The sequence below is a fragment of the Pelodiscus sinensis genome, chromosome 5, assembly GCF_052426305.1.
Source record: "Pelodiscus sinensis isolate ZL-2025 chromosome 5, ASM5242630v1, whole genome shotgun sequence".
Lineage (NCBI taxonomy): Eukaryota > Metazoa > Chordata > Testudines > Trionychidae > Pelodiscus > Pelodiscus sinensis.
The window spans coordinates 42,138,679-42,157,194 of NC_143056.1; the positions used below are offsets into that span (position 1 = coordinate 42,138,679).

The following is an 18,516-nucleotide window of genomic DNA, read 5'->3' on the forward strand; positions in this document are numbered from 1 at the left end:
CCACAGGCCCCAGGGTTCTACAGGTCTGGGGAACCTTTTCCCAGTGAAAGACATTTGTATTTCTGTGCCCTAAACATCTATTTATTAGCAACACATATATCAAAGCAAATCTGTTATGTTCATTACTCCCAGTATAGAGACAAATTTCACCCAATGATCAGTTAGGATCTACTTGCCTGGGGGTTGCCAGTGATGCCTCTACATGTCAGTCATGCAGAGGGAATGATATCTTGCAGCTTTTCATGCTGGAGTCGAGAGTGGATTGCCAAAAAAGTATTGATTTTCATGTATATAGGTAAAATTAGTTATCTCCTTCAAATTTATAAAATCTACGACATTATCCCATGCCCCTGTGTAACAGAAATTTTAACAAGTTACACACTGGTGCCTATGTCTCCCACTTCCTATCCAAATCTTTTACATTTTATCTTTCCTATCTAAATCAGAAATTATTTTTGACTGTCTGTGTTTGTACACATAGTCAGCATAAATTTCCTGGTCAGAATTTATCATGTAGCAGGTCTACTCAATTTTGGAAGCCCTGCAGGCCATAATGATACTTGCAGCACATGCCGATGGCCGCAGCTTAAGTGTGGTTGCATATACATGCAAATATATATATAAATATATGCAAATAGCTTCTTTCACACTGACAGGCATGAATACAAAGATTAGATTAATGGAGATTGCCTATCTCCTAGAACTGGAAGTGACCTTGAAAGGTCATCAAGTCCAGTCCCCTGCCTTCACAGCAGGACCAAGTACTATCGTTGACAAATTTTTGCCCCAAATAGCCTCCACAAGGATTGAACTCACAACGCTGGGTTTAGCAGGCCAATGCTCAAACCACTGAGCTATCCCTTTTCCCAGATTAAGGCTAACGCAAGACTACACAACACACAGGCGCCATTTAAGTGAGTTCTGTTGATATTAATAAAATGCAATATTTACCCAATTTCCACCCATATGACTACTTTTAATGAGCAATGGCAGTCCAAGAATTTAATTACTAAAACGCATAGCAACAGAAGACCATTATATTGACTACTTTTTTGTTTTGGCTCCCACCCATGGGGTGTGTGTTGAGCCCTGCGTAAACCCAAAGAACACCACGGGCCGCAAAGAAATGGGCTGCTGGCCACATTTGGCCCGTGGGCCACATATTGAGAAGCCCTGGTCTAGATGGTGCTTGGTCCTGCTGTGAAGGCAGGGCACTGAACTCGACCTCTCAAGGTCCCTTTCAGTTCTAGTATTCTATGATAATATGACATCCATGCACTGGGAAATTTTAGGGAAGATACAGAGAGAGACTCGGCAAATGCTATAAGACAGGGCTACTCAACCTGCAGCCTGTTTGTCTGTGGTCTGTGCTGTGGTTTGGGTTTACACTAGGCTCAACACGCGTAGTCTTGCCTTAATGTTTGTATTCATGCCTGTCATTGTGAAAAGCTATTTGCATATATTTGCATGTGTATGCAACCACACTTAAGTTGCAGCCCTTGGCATGAGCTGCAAGTATCATTGTGGCCCTCCAGATTTCCAAAATTGAGTAGCCCTAGTCTAGACCATCCCTGATAGATGTCTATCTAACCTGCTCTTAAATATCTCCAGAGATGGAGATTCCATAACCTCCCTAGAAAGGTCTGGCAGATCTTTACATCCTTAGTGTTTATAACTTTTATTAGGTACATTCCAGAGTTGGGGGGTGTTTTATCAGCTGCAGAACATTCTTCCTCCCACTTCAATTTTAGTGGTGTGCTCTGTGAGTTTCACCAAAGCCTAGTTTAATATAGGGAGGAGGGCAGGGTTTAATTAGATCCCAGGCCTACACTTGGACCTGATTCCAGGCAGGTAGACCTGCTAAGCTTGTTCCTACCAATCTTACTGGTATTCATACTCTGCCTCTTGGTGTTGGGGTTGGATGAGATATCCCGGATTGTGCAGTTTCAATGACTGATGTGTATGGGTTTGAATTTCAGAGCTCTCTAAAGTCTTGCTACATTGTGGAGGGCAGATCATGCTGGGCTGGCTCCTCCATTACCTCCCTTTCTTCATGATGGGCAGAGTCCTCTACTTTCATCATTACTTTCCTGCCATGCTTTTCTCTAGCATGCTGACAGGTAAATACTGCAAAACAGACACTGGAAGTAGGGGGATCAGGAGAGGAGCTGTGTTGGATGGAGTATTTTTAAAGTGTCATAATTCTAATCAATCAGTTTATTTTTTCTTTCAGATTTCTGGTTCATGGGTAATGCGTGGAACTGTGTACTGATTCAAAAGTGTTTTAGCCCTAGCAGCTTAAGACATGGAACCCTATATAATTGTGTCATTTGGAATACCATATTGATTTGATCTCATAGAGCTTGCGGTGGCTAGTAGATAGAGCATTGGACTGGGGTGTAGAAGACTTCTCTTTTTCCTGCTTTGCCACTCTCTTGCTATGTGACATGGCAAGTCATTTCACCTCTCCATGACACTGTTAGCTTCCTTTCTGTATCTTGTCTGTTTAGACTGAGTTCTTCAGGATAGGGACTGTCTCTCACTATGTATGTGTATAGTGCTTTGTAAAGGGGCCTTGTTCTCAGCTGGGACCTCTAGAAAGTACCATAACACAAATGATACATTAAAATAATAATTCCATTTCAATTCCAGCATGATTCGCAAGTGACATAAAGCATTACTCTCTGACCCTGATGGTATATGAGCCTTCAACTGCTAAAATCATGTTTCACTTCAAATGGAGGGGATAGAAGAAGTAAGATGGTAATTGGAATTGCATAATTTAGTGGTCTGATACCTCTAGCTGTCAGGACTAATCTAAAGTATTTTATTAGAACATAAGAACAGCCATACTGGGTCAGACCAAAAGTCCATCTAGCCCAGTATCTTGTCTTCCAACAGTGGCCAGTGCCAGGTGTCCCAGAGGGAATGAACAGAACCAGTAATAAATGATCCATTCCATATTGCCCATTCCCAACTTCCGGCAAACAGGCTAAGAACACCATTCCTTCCCATCCTGGCTAATAGACATTGATGGACCCATCCTCTATGAATTTATTTATAGTCTTGGCCTTCACAGTTCCACAGGTTGACTGTGCATTGTGTGAAGAAATACTTTTTTGTTTGTTTTAAACTTGCTGCTTGTTAATTTAATTTAGTGATCCCTAGTTCTTTTGTCATGAGAAGGAGTAAATAGTACCTCCTTCTCTACTTTATTTACACCTGTTATGATTTTATAAACCTCAATCATATCCCCTCGTAGTCATTCCAGTGGTAATGTTGGGAAAACTAAATGTCTACTGATAGAAAGCATCACTTCTTGTGCTAAGAGTTGATAAGAAATCAAACTTAACACCGAATTGGTCCCTTGTTCATATAAAGCTTTATCAGCACTTGTTTGTGATTGAATGTATCAAATACACCTTGCATCTCTCTACTGGCTTCCAACATGGGGCCTTTAGCTATGAATTTTATTTTCTTTTTTTTAGGAATTACATGGGATACTCTGCTGAAGTTCTGTGTTGAGCACCTGTCCTGTTCCGTGAGGAGGAGGGTGTATCTATATGGGATGCTGACACTGATGTTACTCATTATATTTAGGTGAGAGCTAGAAATTGAGTTGCTCCTGCATTTAAAACAATATCTGTTGTCTCAGTGGAAGCTTTGGCTTCTTGACAGGTGGTGGTTTTAATTTTTCACTTTTCCAACTCCCTTCCCTTTTTGTTCTCTGCTAAACTCTCGGATAGCACAGACTTTGCCCTGAAACCTTCATATGAACCAGATTCAGCTTTGTCAGCTTTTCTCCATTTTCTGGTAATGAGTTTGCAGAAATCTTTTCATTACAGGGAGTATCTTCATTTAACCCTAGAGTTCAGTGGGTATAAATGCTGTTAGTTGGACTGGCTGCCTTTTCTCCCACAGCTCAGCAGATATAGATTTTGAGCCTCATCCCATATGATCCAAGACCATGAGTCTATGCTATGCTTCAAAAATGTATTGATTAAATGTTTTTATAGGCTTCCCAAACCCATCCCACCCATAATAAGGCCACATAATGGTCTGTATTAACATTGAGTGGGAGAAAGAGAGCCCCAAATGGACTCTAGAGAAGCCCAAATAGAACACTCCCATATACCATACATCAGCTATATGACTGAATTGTTTCTGTGACCTTGGTACTGAGTACTATGCAGTTAATCAGACCTTGACAGCTGTTTTGATCCTCTCCACAGCTTCTACCTCTTCCATCCTCTGTCCTATGGGATGGTGGGACCTATGGCTTCAGATCCCAAAAGCCCAATGGCAGGGCTCAGGTGGCTGGAATCATGGGAATTCTAGGGTCAACAGGAGACAGCCTGAAAGGAGGGAATAAGAAACACAAGAACTATCAAGTGTCAAGTTGATTCTTGATCATTTAGAGGCAAGTGGTTGCAAAGCACCATTCTAGAGAACTCTGGGAAATCTGCTCCCTATAGGATCATCACTGGTTTGCATAATTTGAGACTTGGCAGAGTGTGACCACAAGAAAGATCCTTTGAACTCCCACCATAGTTACAGTAGATTCTATTTCTGAGGCTGTCCACTGCATTAAGACCTGGGTCCTCCGAACAAGGTGTTGGAATTCTTCATGGTCATACTTTCGCCTTGCTTTGGCCTGTCCAGCAGTTACACTGGTGTGATTTGGAAAATGTATGTGTTTATATCTGTTAGAGGGTGAGGTTGCATACACCTGTTTGTCTGTCTCTCCTCATCTGAAAATCATTTGTGTGCAGAAAGAGCTGACTGTAAAAAGCATAGTTTCCTGAGGTATTAGGGATCTTTTCATATTTCATAACTTTTATTTGTGTTGTTTTCCACATATTATGGCGAATGTCTGGGAATTACCCTGTCATCCTCATTTGCATTTCACAGAGGTGATGCTGTGTTTCTAGTACCTGGCCAAGCTGAAAGTCTCTCAGTGGCTTGAAACCTCCATGAGCCATGGTGCCTTGCCTGTCTCCCAGGCCCATTGCAAACTGAAGAAGTGAAGATTGTTTATCCTTGCATATCCCCTTGCTTTCAGGCCACCTGCAACACTTATAATAATCACTGTGTAGCTACCTGGAAAACCACTTGAGAGCTTAGAGCCAGACAGTTCCAGCTCATCAGTCTTGCAATTCTTCCAGAAGATGCTAAGAAGCTCCAAGGAGCAGCAGGTTCTTTTATTGCTTGTCCTGGGTTTTTGATGTAAGGGACAACCTCTTTTTTGGTACACAGGAAATCTTTGCTGTTAGCTGTCATGCATCCTGTGATACCAGCAGTTCTACTGCCAGTAACTCTGTTTTGTGGGAAGAAGCTAAAGCATCATCCTAATGAAAGTGGAATCTGCAAATCCTACTGCTAGTTCTGGGGTATTTAATCACTAATATTCCTCTGCTGAAGGCAGGTTTCTCCTAACAGGAAACTGCACTTCTTATTATAGTGATAAACTGCCAGGCAATTGAGAAGGGGGGGACTGAAACAGGAGAGAGAAACCAGAACAAAAACTCTTTGCTTGTCTGGTGAAGAGAACTCTTGTGCTGATTCCATCCCTGGCAGTGGGGAGGTGGTCTTCCAACAGGTGTTGGAAAACTTTTAAATGAGGTAACTCCCTTCCTTCCTTCCTTCCCCCAAATGTTCCTTTTTTGCATTTTTCTCCCCCAAGTTCCCTTTTTTCTCCTCAGTTCATTACTACCTTGTAGCATTCAAAACAAACTGCCTTGAGTCCCAGCTGTGTGTGTCCTATGAGAGAGCAAGGTTTGTAAGGCAATTTTGCATATGCATCAAGGTGATTAAGCCCATCATTTCAGATTCCTTGCTCTGCTTTTCAGCTCAGCTCCTGAGTATGCATTGGGTGAGTATCAGTAAGGGGTGAGTGTGTCTGTGTTTTAAAGATGAATTCTGCTTTACTCCTTTTTCCCTCTCTGGATTCTAAAGGCTTATCTATAACAGGAAAGGCTGTTGGCATGGAGATTGTGCTAATGTCCTCAGACCAAGCTGGATGGCTGTGTTTTGTGCTGGGCTGAGGCTCAGTTCAGACTTTAATAGAGAAAATGTAGGAATGTTCAGTTAGGCAGCTGCTTGCCATTGTAACATGCTGGCTCAGTTTGTCATACCTGCCTCTAGAGCCTGGTCCATATACAAGATAGGAGCCTGCTACTGGCACCAGCTCAAATGGTATAGGCTTTTGCTTTTGATGCTAAAGGTTTTGAGTTAATCCCCTGCTGACAGTCCATGATGGGGGGTCATTACTCTAATTAACTGCTGGGTTTGATTATCTATTTCTATTTATTGTGGTAGGAAGCTCTTCTCTCTGGCTGAGCCAAGACAGCTCAGATATATCTAGGAAAGAAGGATGAGGGAGAGAGTTGAAAACCTCTCCAAATCCTGCTTAGCTTGACATATGGAAAAACAGCAACGGATTATAAACAGAGGCAATATGACAGGCAGACATTACACTGCTTTATTTTTAATAAGTTAGTGGGCTTTTTATATTGTTAGTAAGAACATCAGATTAATGTGGTGATGTCATGAGGTTTTTTCCTGCAGAGGTCCTATTGCCAACAGAAAAAAGTGCCAGGGGCTCATGTAACGGATGTATTGAGATGCAGGATACCCCCCAGGCACTGAGGACCCAGCAGTGATACAGACATGAATAGCAGCAAACCAGATCCTAGCTACTGAGAAGGAAGAAGTCAGTAGGTTGTTAAGCAGGATGGTTCCAAAGGCATTTCACACATCTTTACCATCATAAAACCTTTTAGCTTAGTCAAAATGTTGCTGATTTAGCAACCTTTATTACTAAGGACATATAGGGGTAAGAACTCCAGGAGTATCGTGAGAAAGCTAGGCCTCTTCTTGGTCATTGTTCCTGTCTCCTCCGCTGCACTAATTGGTCTGCTTCAGATTGTGGGGGAACTGAAAACTCCACCTAACTTAGTTTCCCTTCCAGCTTTTTGAGCCCAGGTCAACTTCAGCCTCAATACAAACAAGAGGCTGCTTGTCTTTGTTGCTGGGAGTTTGACTGGCACAAGAGCTAATCCACTTTTTGATCCCCTGTACATCCCACTGCCCACGTACAGGAGGACACAATAAAAATCTAGATGTCCTACAACAGTGAACAGCCTGTGACCAGGCTTGAGTTAGGTTGTTAAAAAGACATGGACATTAATATCCAGCCTTTTAAAAGGCGCAGCCTTGGGGCTCATTTTCTGAATTCCAAGAGCAAGGTCCTCACCTGGTGCAAACTGATACTCTTTTGTCTTCAGCAGAGCTATGCTGTTGTATTCCATCTGACAACCTGAACCTAAATATCTATTTCTTAAACATTCACCAAGCCATCCCTGAGAACAAAACAACAGTCCACAAACAGTGTTTGTGAGCCTACAAAATTGTGCTGCTTCTACTGGCACTGCAGCAGTATTTATGCTTGGGCACACTTTGCAGAACTGTGCAGATGTGAAGCACTGGATGCAGTGAAAGTGAACCTTGCCTTCTGTAGGAGGCATTGTCACTCTGCAATGCCTCTGTTTGGTCAGAGGTCTGCACAAAGTCATCTGTAGCCTTTCTGATTGGGTTCTAGGACTTAATGAACACTAGTTCAATTTAGTCCAGCATTCCTGACTGGAATGAGTGCTGCTTCAACTCATTTGTCCCCTTCCTCACTCATGTGGAAACAGCTAATGGTGATTTCACAGGCAAAAGATGCTGCTCTCTGGAATAGCTGCTCTTTATGAGGATTCCCAGGCAGTCAACCATTATTGTTGTGGAAGGATGTAATCGAACTCAATCTGTGGAGCCAAAATGTAAACATCTGCAGACTTCAGAATTCCCATTCCTTCCCTTTCCTCTGCTTTATACTGTAAAACTATGTTTTAATTTCTCCAGTCTTTGGAGGATACAAAGAAGGACTTAAGTTTAGAATGTCCAGCTTATTTTCGGCATTCCATTCTCCTGAATGGAGGTTCTATTGGTAATCTCTGCAGGGGCATACGTGCCCTTTCCTTCAGCAGTGACTGAATTTAATTCCACAAAGTTAGGAGCTTATGTCTATGGGACAGAACTGTGGTCCTGAAAGTGCCTTTGCTGGGGCAGCCATAGAAGACCCACAAATAAACACATCCATAGCTCATCATCACTGTGTGATGCACCCATGGTAGCATTATCCACAGACTTCCTAGCAGGAAAGCCAGCATCAGTCTGGTCTGCAGAGAATTCTTTCTGAAGTCATATTTGAATGAATTTGTTATACTGACACAAAGAACAATATATGATCTAGCTTTTTAAATTCTCTTCTGCCCTTTCCTCTCCCAAAGTCCTGTCCTCTTTTCTAGGCTGATCCACTAATCACTGAGCCTTTTGGATGTTCATTCCATTTCCAAAAGAGCCTGGGCCAGAGCTGGGCTGAGCTGCCATGTCCTCAAGGAACAAAATTAGCTGTCGTCATGCACTCATGGCAAAGGCCTTGTAATGGAAAGCAATAACTTACTACTTAACTCTATCAGCAGAAAGAATTGAAAAGATGTGATTCCTGCCAATTGTTCCCACTTAGAATGGACTGTCTCTCTTGTTTGTGCCTCTGAGAATTTCATCCAGTGTGTTTCAGTGGAGATGAAAGGTGTACCTATATATTTTTTCTTCCAAAATGCTCCTATTCATAGCTATCAAATGTTGGCAGACCTGTTAGATTCTCTTCCAAGGGTCATTCCATGTGATTTGGTCTATGGATTTAGTAACCAGCAATGTGTATATGAGCTATGTGCTATTCACCACTAGAATACCCCTTCTTTTCTCCTCTTGTAACCCTACTAGACCCTGAGCATTCTTTCGTGATGACCTGGTATCATCATCAGCTGGAGCACCTGGATGGGACTTTTTCCTTCAAAGCAAATGACCCCTTCTAACTGGCCAGGGGTATATCATGGCAGGGAGGTTCTGAGCCGTGTTGGAGTTTCATATAGCCCTTTCTCCCTGAGTGGTAAAAAGTTAGGAAATAGTATTATTAGCTACACAGTATGCTCAGCCCCTTAAAGAAGCTTTGCAAAGCAAGACCAGAACCAAATTGGATCTGTTTCCATGGCACTAACCCAGGCTGACGGGCTGTCCCTGTGTTACTTTATTTCAGAAATATGCTTCATATTCTGTGTTTGGGGATCAAGGGCTACTGACTATTGCACACACTATTAGGAAGAGAGTTTAGTGGGGATGTTCATACCGAAGATGCTGTTGAGCTATTTTATTTATTTAGACTCCTAAAAATTAGGCAGGCAGGATTAGCCTGTCATATTAAGGGAGTGGTCTAGGCTCTGTCTTGGAAAATTTACCCAGAACTGAGCATATGTTTGAAGGTAAAATGATGATGGGCCTTCTTTTGTAACCTTGTCCTTCTTCATTATGAACCTTACTAATGCTGCTAATATTAATGGATTTTGGTTGTTTTATATGTGTCTTTATACGTGTATTATTTGATTGTTGTCTCCTACTTCTGTTCAATTGCAGAGCAGTGTGGTATTCTAATCACAGTGTATTAAATGGATGAAGAGAACTCCCTTGAACTAAAAATGCATTTTGTAAAGGAATTTACAGAAAATCAGGATTTTAATTTTGTAATAAATAACTTCTTTCAATTGTTTTGTTCTTTTCATTTCTGTGTCTTTATTTTCCCACCTGGCACAGATGTAAAGCTGTGGCATGAAATTTCAATGAATCTGTTATAAAATAGGAGCTAGACCAGTGTCGGGGTGCCATGGTGTTCTGCAGTGCAACTTATGGGCACCTTTAATTTTAATATGGAAGAGCTACAAGTCCCAGGAGGTATTGCTTCTTCAGCCTAAATATGCCTAAGTATGTTGCCCATGGAAGTGAAATTGACTCATTTGGATGAAGATGAAACATTGTTTGCTGTCATTGGTAGTCTTCATAGACCACACCTTTATCTAAAAGATGAGACCAGATGTAATATGTATCATATGTTCTGTTATGCCAATTAGGGTAGCTATCAGACTCGTGATTGGTTACGTATGGGTTCCTCAGCTGGGCAAAGCTCAGACACACGATCTGTTCTAGCAGGGAGTCAAATATGCCCAAGTGTTAAAACTAGTTCCCAGTGGATATCAATACCAAATTCATTATAAAATCAGGCCCCTGCTACAGGATAGGCCCATTTCAGGATCATGACAAGAGCAGTCAGGACCACAGGTCAGAACAGGGTCAAACCTGAGGTAAAGCGTTTCAGAGGAGCTTGTATTCCTACTTCAAAGTAGGAATAAGAGCCTCCGGAAAAGGGCGCTTTTTCCGGAGGATCGGGGCCAGTGTAGACGCTCTTTTCCGGCTTTTCTAAAAGCCGGAAAAAAGCGGCGGACATTTTTATTTAAATGCCGCGGGGGATATTTAAATCCCCCGCGGATTTCCCTACTACGATAGCTGAAATTAACATGCCCCTTCCGGAAAAGGGGCCAGTGTAGACGAGCCCCTTGAGACAGGATTTCCCATGGAGTGTGCCCACAGCAGGTCATGGGTTGTGGAGCACAGACTGGTTATATCTGCTGCTGGGAGGCAACATGGTAGTGTTTGCTATCTGGCAACTCTGTGGCTTGAGTTTGAGATTTGCTGGGCCTTACGGACCCAGAATATAGTAGCAGGAGATGCTGTAGATAGGGACCGGCATCTCCAAGACTGGAATAGCAGCATAATGCCTGACTCATGTGCAGTAGTACTGACAAGATTCAAAATCTTATACCAGCAATACATTATAGACATCCATGAATGTTGTACTATCACTTCATAAAGTGCACAACCTACACATTTAGAGCAGTGTCCAAAATACATCATGTTACTGATGAAAGGTCAGTATGGAGTATCAAAATGATAAATAGCATGGGGGAGGAAAATGTAACAAAATGTTAAAGTATTCCTGTGATCCCTAAAGGTACATTTAGAAGTCATCAGTGACTGCTAGAAGAGGATGTTTTACCTTTTCTGTTAACCCATGTCCTTAATTGAGTGGGTACTGGTGGTTGATTCTGCCTATTTAGTGTTCTGCAGCTGATTTTTGAGAAATGGGGTCTTGAATGTGAAAAATGGGATTTAGTCCTGACAATGATTCCAGGATTCAGTGACTGAAGTTATTTAGAGTATCAAGTGTTGTATTAAAACCGAATTTGAAGATCTAGTTGAGGGTGTTCAATAGATCACAGCTAAGGTTGTGGGTTAAACTAAGGGAACACATGTAAGAGATAGAAGGAGAGCTTATTTTACAAAGAGAGTAGACTAAGTAGAATCAACTTTCAACTGATGTAGAAGAACAAAACAGCAGTTGTATAACTGAAGGAAAATCTAGAATTTACTAAGTTCAATGCATAAGAGTAGCCAACCTTCAGAAAGAGTTGGGGAACTTTTTGCTGAATATGCTCCCTTAAACTGGATAACAAGGTAATGCCAGATGGCATTCATCCAAGAATTCTGAAAGAACTCAAATGTGAAATTGCAGAACTACTAACTGTGGTTTTTAACTTGTCTTTTAAATCATCTTCTGACCAAATGACTGGAAGATAGCTAATGTGACACCAATTTTTGAAGAGGGCTCCAGAGGTGATCCTGACAATTACAGGCTGGTAAGTTTAACGTCCGCACCAGGCAAATTGGTTGAAACTATAGTAAATAATAGAATTGTCAAACACATACATGAACATAATTTGTTGGGGAAAAGTCATCATGGTTTCTGTAAAGGGAAATCATGCTTCATCAATATACTATAATTCTTTAAGGGGGTCAACAAGCATGTGGAAAAGGGGGAATCCAATGGATTTAGTGTACTTAGATTTCCAGAAAACCGTTGACAAGGTCCCTCACCAAAGGCCCTTAAGCAAAATCAGCTGTCATGGGATAAGAGGGAAGGTCCTCTTGTGGACTGATAACGGGTTAAAAGATAAAAAACACACGGTAGGAATAAGTGATCAGTTTTCAGAATGGAGAGAGGTAACTAATGGTGTCCTGCAGGAGTCTGTTCTGGGACTAATCCTATTCAACATATTCATGAACTGTCTGGAGGGAGGGGTAAACAGGGAGGTGGCAAAATTTGTAGATGATACCAAACTGATCAATATAGTTAAATCCAAAAACAGATTGTGAAGAGCTTCAAAAGGATTTCACAAAACTAGGTGACTGAGCAACAACATGGCAGATGTATTTTGATGTTGATACATGCCAAGTAAAACATAATCCCAACTATATGTATAAAATGACGGGGACTAATTTAACTGTTACCACTCAAGAAAGAGATCTTGGAGTTACTGGGGATAGATCTCTGAAAACATCTACTCAATGTGCAGCAGCAGTCGAAAAAGCAAACAATGTTAGGAATCTTTTTAAAAAGGATAGAGAATAAGACAGAATATCTTATTGACTATTTATAAACCCATGGTATTCCTACATCTTGAATATTATGTTGCCTCATCTAAAAAAAGATACATTGGAATTGGAAAAAGTTAAGAAAAGGACAACAAAAATGAGCACAGGTATGGAATGGCTACCATATAGGACTTTTCATCTTAGAAAATAGGCAACTAAGAGGGGGGATATGATAGAGGATTATAAAATCATGACTGGTATGGAGAAAGTAAATAAGGAAAAGTTATTTACTTCATCCCATAACACAAGAACTAAGGGGCACCAAATGAAATCAATAGGTAACAGGTTTAAAACAAACAAAAGGAAGCAGTATTTCTTCACACAATGCACAGTCAGTCTGTGGAACTCCTTGCCAGAGGATGTTGTGAAGATCAGGACTTTAACAGGATTCAAAAGAGAACTAGATATATTCATGAAGGATAGTCCATCGAGGGCTATTAGCCAGGCAGGATGGGCAGGAATGGTGTCCCTAGCATCTGTTTGTCAAAAGCTGGGAATGGGTGGCAGGGGATAGATCACTTGATGATTACCTGTTCTGTTCATTCTTTCTGGGGGCACCTGGCATTGGCCACTGTTAGAAGACAGGATATTAGGCTAGATGGACCTTTGGTCTGACCCAGTATGGCCATTCTTATGTACAAGTCAAACAACTTTTCTTGCCTAGCCATGTGCTGAATTCTCAGTTTCATGACACACAGACATACATGCACTCACTCGGGGTCTATATCTACACTGCAGGCTTCTTGTGCAACAACTTTTTGCAGAAAAGATCTTTTGCAAAAAGTTCTTGTGCAAGAGCGCGTCTGTGCTGGGCAGGGCAAGGTCTGGGCACCGCTGAGGGTGTCCGCTCAGGGCAAATTGCTCAAACTCAGGGCTCCTTACAGCCGCTGACTGGAGGCCCTTCCCAAATAGACCATGAAAGTCAAACAGCCTTTTCTTGACTAGCTGTGTGCTGAATTCTCAATTCTTCTTTGAGTGGCCCCGTGGGTGCTCCACTCTAGGTGTCGGGTCCCGTCCCGGCGCCGCGGCTTGGAGAATTTTCATAGCCGTGTCCCGCCAGCCCGCGCATGCGTGCTCCTTCAAAGCGCCGTTCGCGCCTTTGATCAGCCGCGCGCAGGCTGGCAACCGCCAGTTCCTTTCAACCGCCTCAGATCGCGGTCGGAGCTCCCTGTTCTGTTAGATCTATGTTTTCATTAGCGTTATTAGTTAGTTTTTCTCAGTGTAAATAGTTATTTTTAGGGTTAGTCGTGTTCCAGTCTACAGTTCTGTTTGTTTAAAAAAAAAAAAAAGTTTTTCTTCAGATCAACTCCATTAGCGCTACGGCTAAGCGCTAAAGAAAACTGAAATTGACAAACAGTAAAAAGACAGGGGTTGCCTGGATCGGCATCCAGCCACCTCTCTTCCACTCCTAACAATGCTGGGATCCCCCGGTTTTAAGAAATGTTCAGTTTTCCGCGAAGCTATGCCGGCGGCTGATGGTCATGCCGCTTGCATAAGGTGCCTGGGTGAATCGCACGTTCCTCAAAAGTGCACCCATTGCTGCAAGCTTACCTCCAGAGCCCGGAGAGAGCAAGAATTAAAGCTCCGGATGATGTCCTTTGACAAAGCGCTGCAGCCTGATACGTTACCAGCTTCAACCGCAGCAAAAACTTCTGAGTCCAAGAGGAGAGCGGCTTCTCCTAGACCGCTAACTTCAAAGAGAGCAAAGCCGTCCCCGGCTCGTTCCCTCCCTCCGGCAGTCTCAGGGGCTTCGGCAGTCTCCAAATTGACCCCCGCGGGGTCCCGCTGCTCTACTGACCCCGGTGATAGGGGATCGCAAACGCCGAGGGCTCGGGCTGCTTCAGCGCTGGCTTCGGTGGCACCGGCTTCAGCTTCGCCGGCTGGCGGTGCAGCGCTAACGCTGAAACTGACAAGCTAGCCGGTGCCGGGCTCAGAGGCTTCGGCGTCAGCGGTGCGGGCTCCAGCGGCACCGCTTGTGACGGCACCGACATTGGCGGCACCGGACCCAGCCGTGCACATTCCTGACATGGCACCACCGGCAACTTTAACCACGTCGGCACCAAGCACTCTATCGGCACCGTCAGCAGAGCAGCTACAGCTGATCTCCCCGGCACCGCTCTGTCTTCACTCTGCGCAGAGCTCCCCAGTTGCCATGGAAACTGACAGTGCCTTAATGCCTAGGAAAGCTCTATCAAAGATTCATGGGAGGGACAGATCTGCCTCCCCAGTCTTCTCACCAGGACCATCTCCGTCGCCACCAAGGCGTACACGGTATCGGGACTATAGTGTTTCCCCGATCCATGTTGCATACAGGCGGCGCGATTATAGAGACACGGTATATCTAGAAGCACGATCTCGTTCACGATCTCGTTCACCGGGTCGGTCATCCAGATATGGGTCCTCTAGACGCTCTCCACGCCGCGTCTATTACATTCAACACAGTAGCGCACGTTCATCGCGTCATTCTTCTCCGTCACGTTCTGAGCACTACTACGGGCACTACTATCGTTCGTGCGACGGCGATACCCACCGTGAACATAGATTATCTTCACTTAGGGAATCATCCTGTAACTGTCGCTCACCAGTCACACAATACTTACCTCAACAACCACAACAGTTAACCTCACCACCTCCATCGACAAGCCAATCTGTCCAGCAGGATCACTCCGAGCTGGAAGAAGGACAGCTGTCTGACACAGAGGATCCCAAGCCAGAAACCTCTCCAGCGGACTGCACATCTTCCTCACCAGATGAGGCAGTTTGTCCAGGTGAATTGTCTCCACCAGACGATATAAAACAATTCCAAGACCTGTTTAAATGAGTAGCAGGCACGCAAGAAATACAGCTGGCAGATGTTCCGGTGAAAACACACCGTCTCTTAAAGAACCTCCATCCACAGCAGCGTGCAAAGATCGCCTTACCAATTAACGAAGCGATCATGGAAGTGGCGGACGAGATATGGCAAACGCCAACTTCAGTTACCCCTACCAGTAAAAAGGCCGACAAGAAATACTTTGTGCCGGCAAAGGGGTTAGAATTTCTATTCAATCACCCTCAGCCCAATTCGTTAGTGGTTGATGCAGCACAGCGAAGGACCAAAGCGCCACAGTACAAAAACGCGCTCCCTGATAAAGACAATAAGAAGTTGGATATATTTGGTAGAAAGGTCTATTCTTCAGCCACACTTCTGTTACGTATTGCAAACTACTCGGCTCATTTATCAAATCACAACTTTGATAATTATTCAAAGCGAATGGAATTATTACATCATCTTCCTGACGCGAAGAAACCTCTATTGAAAGCGATAGTACAGGAAGGATACGCAGCATGTAGCACCGTATTGCAGATTGCAATGGACGTGGCCGACACAGCAGCACAGGCCACGGCTACAGGTATCGCAATGAGAAGATCATCATGGCTTTCGTCTGCGGGAGCACCAAAGGAGATGCAAAGTAAAGTTGAAGATCTCCCCTTTGATAAGATTAAGCTTTTCGCAGCAAATACTGACGAAGTCCTCCATTCAGGCAAGGATTCTCGTGCCACCCTACGTACATTGGGGATGTACACACCCAATTTTAAGCGTAGACGCTATTACCCTTATCAGAGAAGGTACGATTTTAATTTTCCCAGACAACACACACGCATGTCGGATAATCAGCGTCCTAGGCAGCGTCCTCAACGGAAACGACCCCAACAAAATCGTGCAGTCAATCAATCTTCAGCCAAACAGCAGATTTGACTTCCCCGTCGAGGTTGCGAGCACGCTTCCCTTGGTCAATGCACAGAACGAAAATCCTCATCTCTTTCACCATCAAGTAAAATTATATCACCACCTGTGGTCCAACATCACCACAGACAGATGGGTACTAGAAGTGGTAAAGTACGGCCTCTCAATTCCTTTTCTCTCCATTCCCCCCTCCACTCCACCCACCCCGTCCCTTTTCAGGGACCCTTCTCACGAGCAACTACTGAAACAAGAAGTTCTTCGCTTACTCGCAATCGGGGCAATAGAGAGAGTACTCAAACAATTTTGGGGAAAAGGCTTTTATTCCCGATATTTTCTCACCCCAAAGAAATCGGGAGGCTGGAGACCCATCTTAGACCTTCGAAGGTTAAACCGCCACCTTCGGAAATGCCGATTCAAGATGGTGACCTTATCAACTATCATCCCGTCATTGAACAAGGGAGATTGGCTTGCACTCCTCGACCTGCAGGATGCTTATTTCCACGTTGCTATTCACGTGGCCCACAGACGTTTTCTTCGGTTCCAATTAGGGAACGAACATTTTCAGTACCGGGTTCTACCGTTCGGATTGGCGTGTGCCCCCCGGGTCTTCACCAAAACTATAGCCATAGTGGCACCTCATTTACGCAGGACGGGAATGACAATATTCCCTTACTTAGACGACTGTCTAATCAGGGGCTCAACATATGTGGAGGCATGTCATATGGTGCAGACAGTGTCCAGCAAATTTGCCTCCCTGGGCCTCCTCATAAATGTAAAAAAGTCATTACTAATTCCATGCCAAGACCTGGTTTTTATAGGTGCACAGCTCGACTCAACCGTGGCACAGGCGTACCTACCATTGGAGCGTTTTGTGGCAATTCAAGATCTTGTACATACTGTCACGCATGCTCCCACAATTCCTGCACGCGTATGTTTACAACTGATGGGCCACATGGCGGCTTCCACCGTAGTTGTACAAAACGCAAGGTTACATTTTCGTTGCCTCCAACATTGGTTGACCATGGTTTACAGTCCGGCAAAAGACAAAATCCACAAACCATTGGTGGTACCCCAACATGTTCGAGAGTCTATTCAGTGGTGGGCCAATCTCCTCACGGGCATCCCATTCCATCGTCCGCAGCCTACAAGACAGATAACTACAGATGCTTCCCTCACAGGCTGGGGGGCGCACATGGATAACCTGACAATTCAGTGTCGCTGGTTAACTCAAGAAATGATGTTACACATCAACATACTCGAGTTGCGGGCGGTACGACATGCTTGCAAGCATTTTCAGTCCCACATACGGGATACAACTACCGGAATCATGACGGACAACATGGCAACTATGTTTTATATCAACAGGCAGGGAGGCGCCCGATCTCGTTCTCTATGTGCGGAGGCGGTCCGGTTATGGAATTGATGTATTCACAACAACACCATCCTAGTAGCATCCTACCTTCCGGGTACCGACAACTTAGTAGTGGACTCACTCAGCAGACGTTTTCCCCATGACCACGAGTGGGAACTCTGCACAGAGGTTTTAAACCATATATTCGTACGGTGGGGGTTTCCAACAATAGACTTGTTTGCCACAGAAAACAACAGGAAATGCCCCACCTATTGCTCGAGAGCGGGAATAGGACGTCAGTCACTAGGAGACGCCTTCCTTCTCCACTGGGGACGGATGCTGTTGTATGCCTTTCCCCCATTCGTTCTCATACCCAAGGTTCTCGAGAAAATCAGCATAGAGGGGGCTCAAGTAATTCTTATAGCCCCAGCACAGGCTCGTCAACCTTGGTTCTCAATGCTCCGTCAGATGTCGGCAAGGGCACCGTACCCCCTACCTCTCCTTCCAAATCTCTTGACCCAGAACAACGGATCTCTACGCCATCCGAAACCCGAGACTCTACACCTCACAGCATGGATGCTCATTGGTTTAACAGTTTCGAACATTGTTGTTCCCAGCGGGTCAAGAAGGTGTTGATACATAGCAGGAAAGATTCTACGTGAGCTACTTATATAGCTAAGTGGGCCAGATTCCAGGCACGGTGTGCGGCTAACAACCTGGTCCCCTATTCCACACCTTTACCTCGTATATTAGAGTACATTTTGCAACTACAGGATAATGGTCTGGCCATAGCTTCCCTACGGGTACATTTGGCAGCAATTAATGCCTTTCATCACATGGATGACTCCTTTTCTATATTCGCACACCCTACTACGAAAAGATTCCTAAAGGGGCTCGCGAACCTCAACCCACCCCGCAGACCCCCTCCACCTTCGTGGAACCTGGATTTAGTATTGGAAGCTCTATCTCATCCTCCCTTTGAGCCTCTAGCCACTATTCCGTTACACATACT

At 44.0% G+C, this 18,516-nt stretch overlaps 2 protein-coding genes across 7 annotated transcripts in view; both read left to right on the forward strand.

Moving 5' to 3' along the window:
• Positions 1 to 9,644, forward strand: part of POMT2 (protein O-mannosyltransferase 2) — a 47,371-nt gene extending 37,727 nt beyond the window's left edge. For 3 of the 6 annotated variants that reach the window (XM_025190557.3, XM_025190556.3, XM_006134811.5), the window contains 3 exons: positions 1,980 to 2,120; positions 3,489 to 3,600; positions 4,233 to 9,644. In XM_025190557.3, the coding sequence (XP_025046342.3) occupies positions 1,980 to 2,120; positions 3,489 to 3,600; positions 4,233 to 4,338 (359 nt within the window). In that variant the 3' untranslated portion in view covers positions 4,339 to 9,644. The other 3 variants (XR_003091522.3, XR_012903367.2, XM_075926804.2) reach the window with 3 other exon arrangements.
• A 3,232-nt stretch (positions 9,645 to 12,876) lies between these two features.
• Positions 12,877 to 16,436, forward strand: LOC149524307 (uncharacterized). The gene is given in 1 exon segment (XM_089778407.1): positions 12,877 to 16,436. A coding segment is annotated over 1 exon segment (1,713 nt). The 5' UTR covers positions 12,877 to 14,452; the 3' UTR covers positions 16,166 to 16,436.
• The last annotated feature ends 2,080 nt before the right edge of the window (positions 16,437 to 18,516 follow it).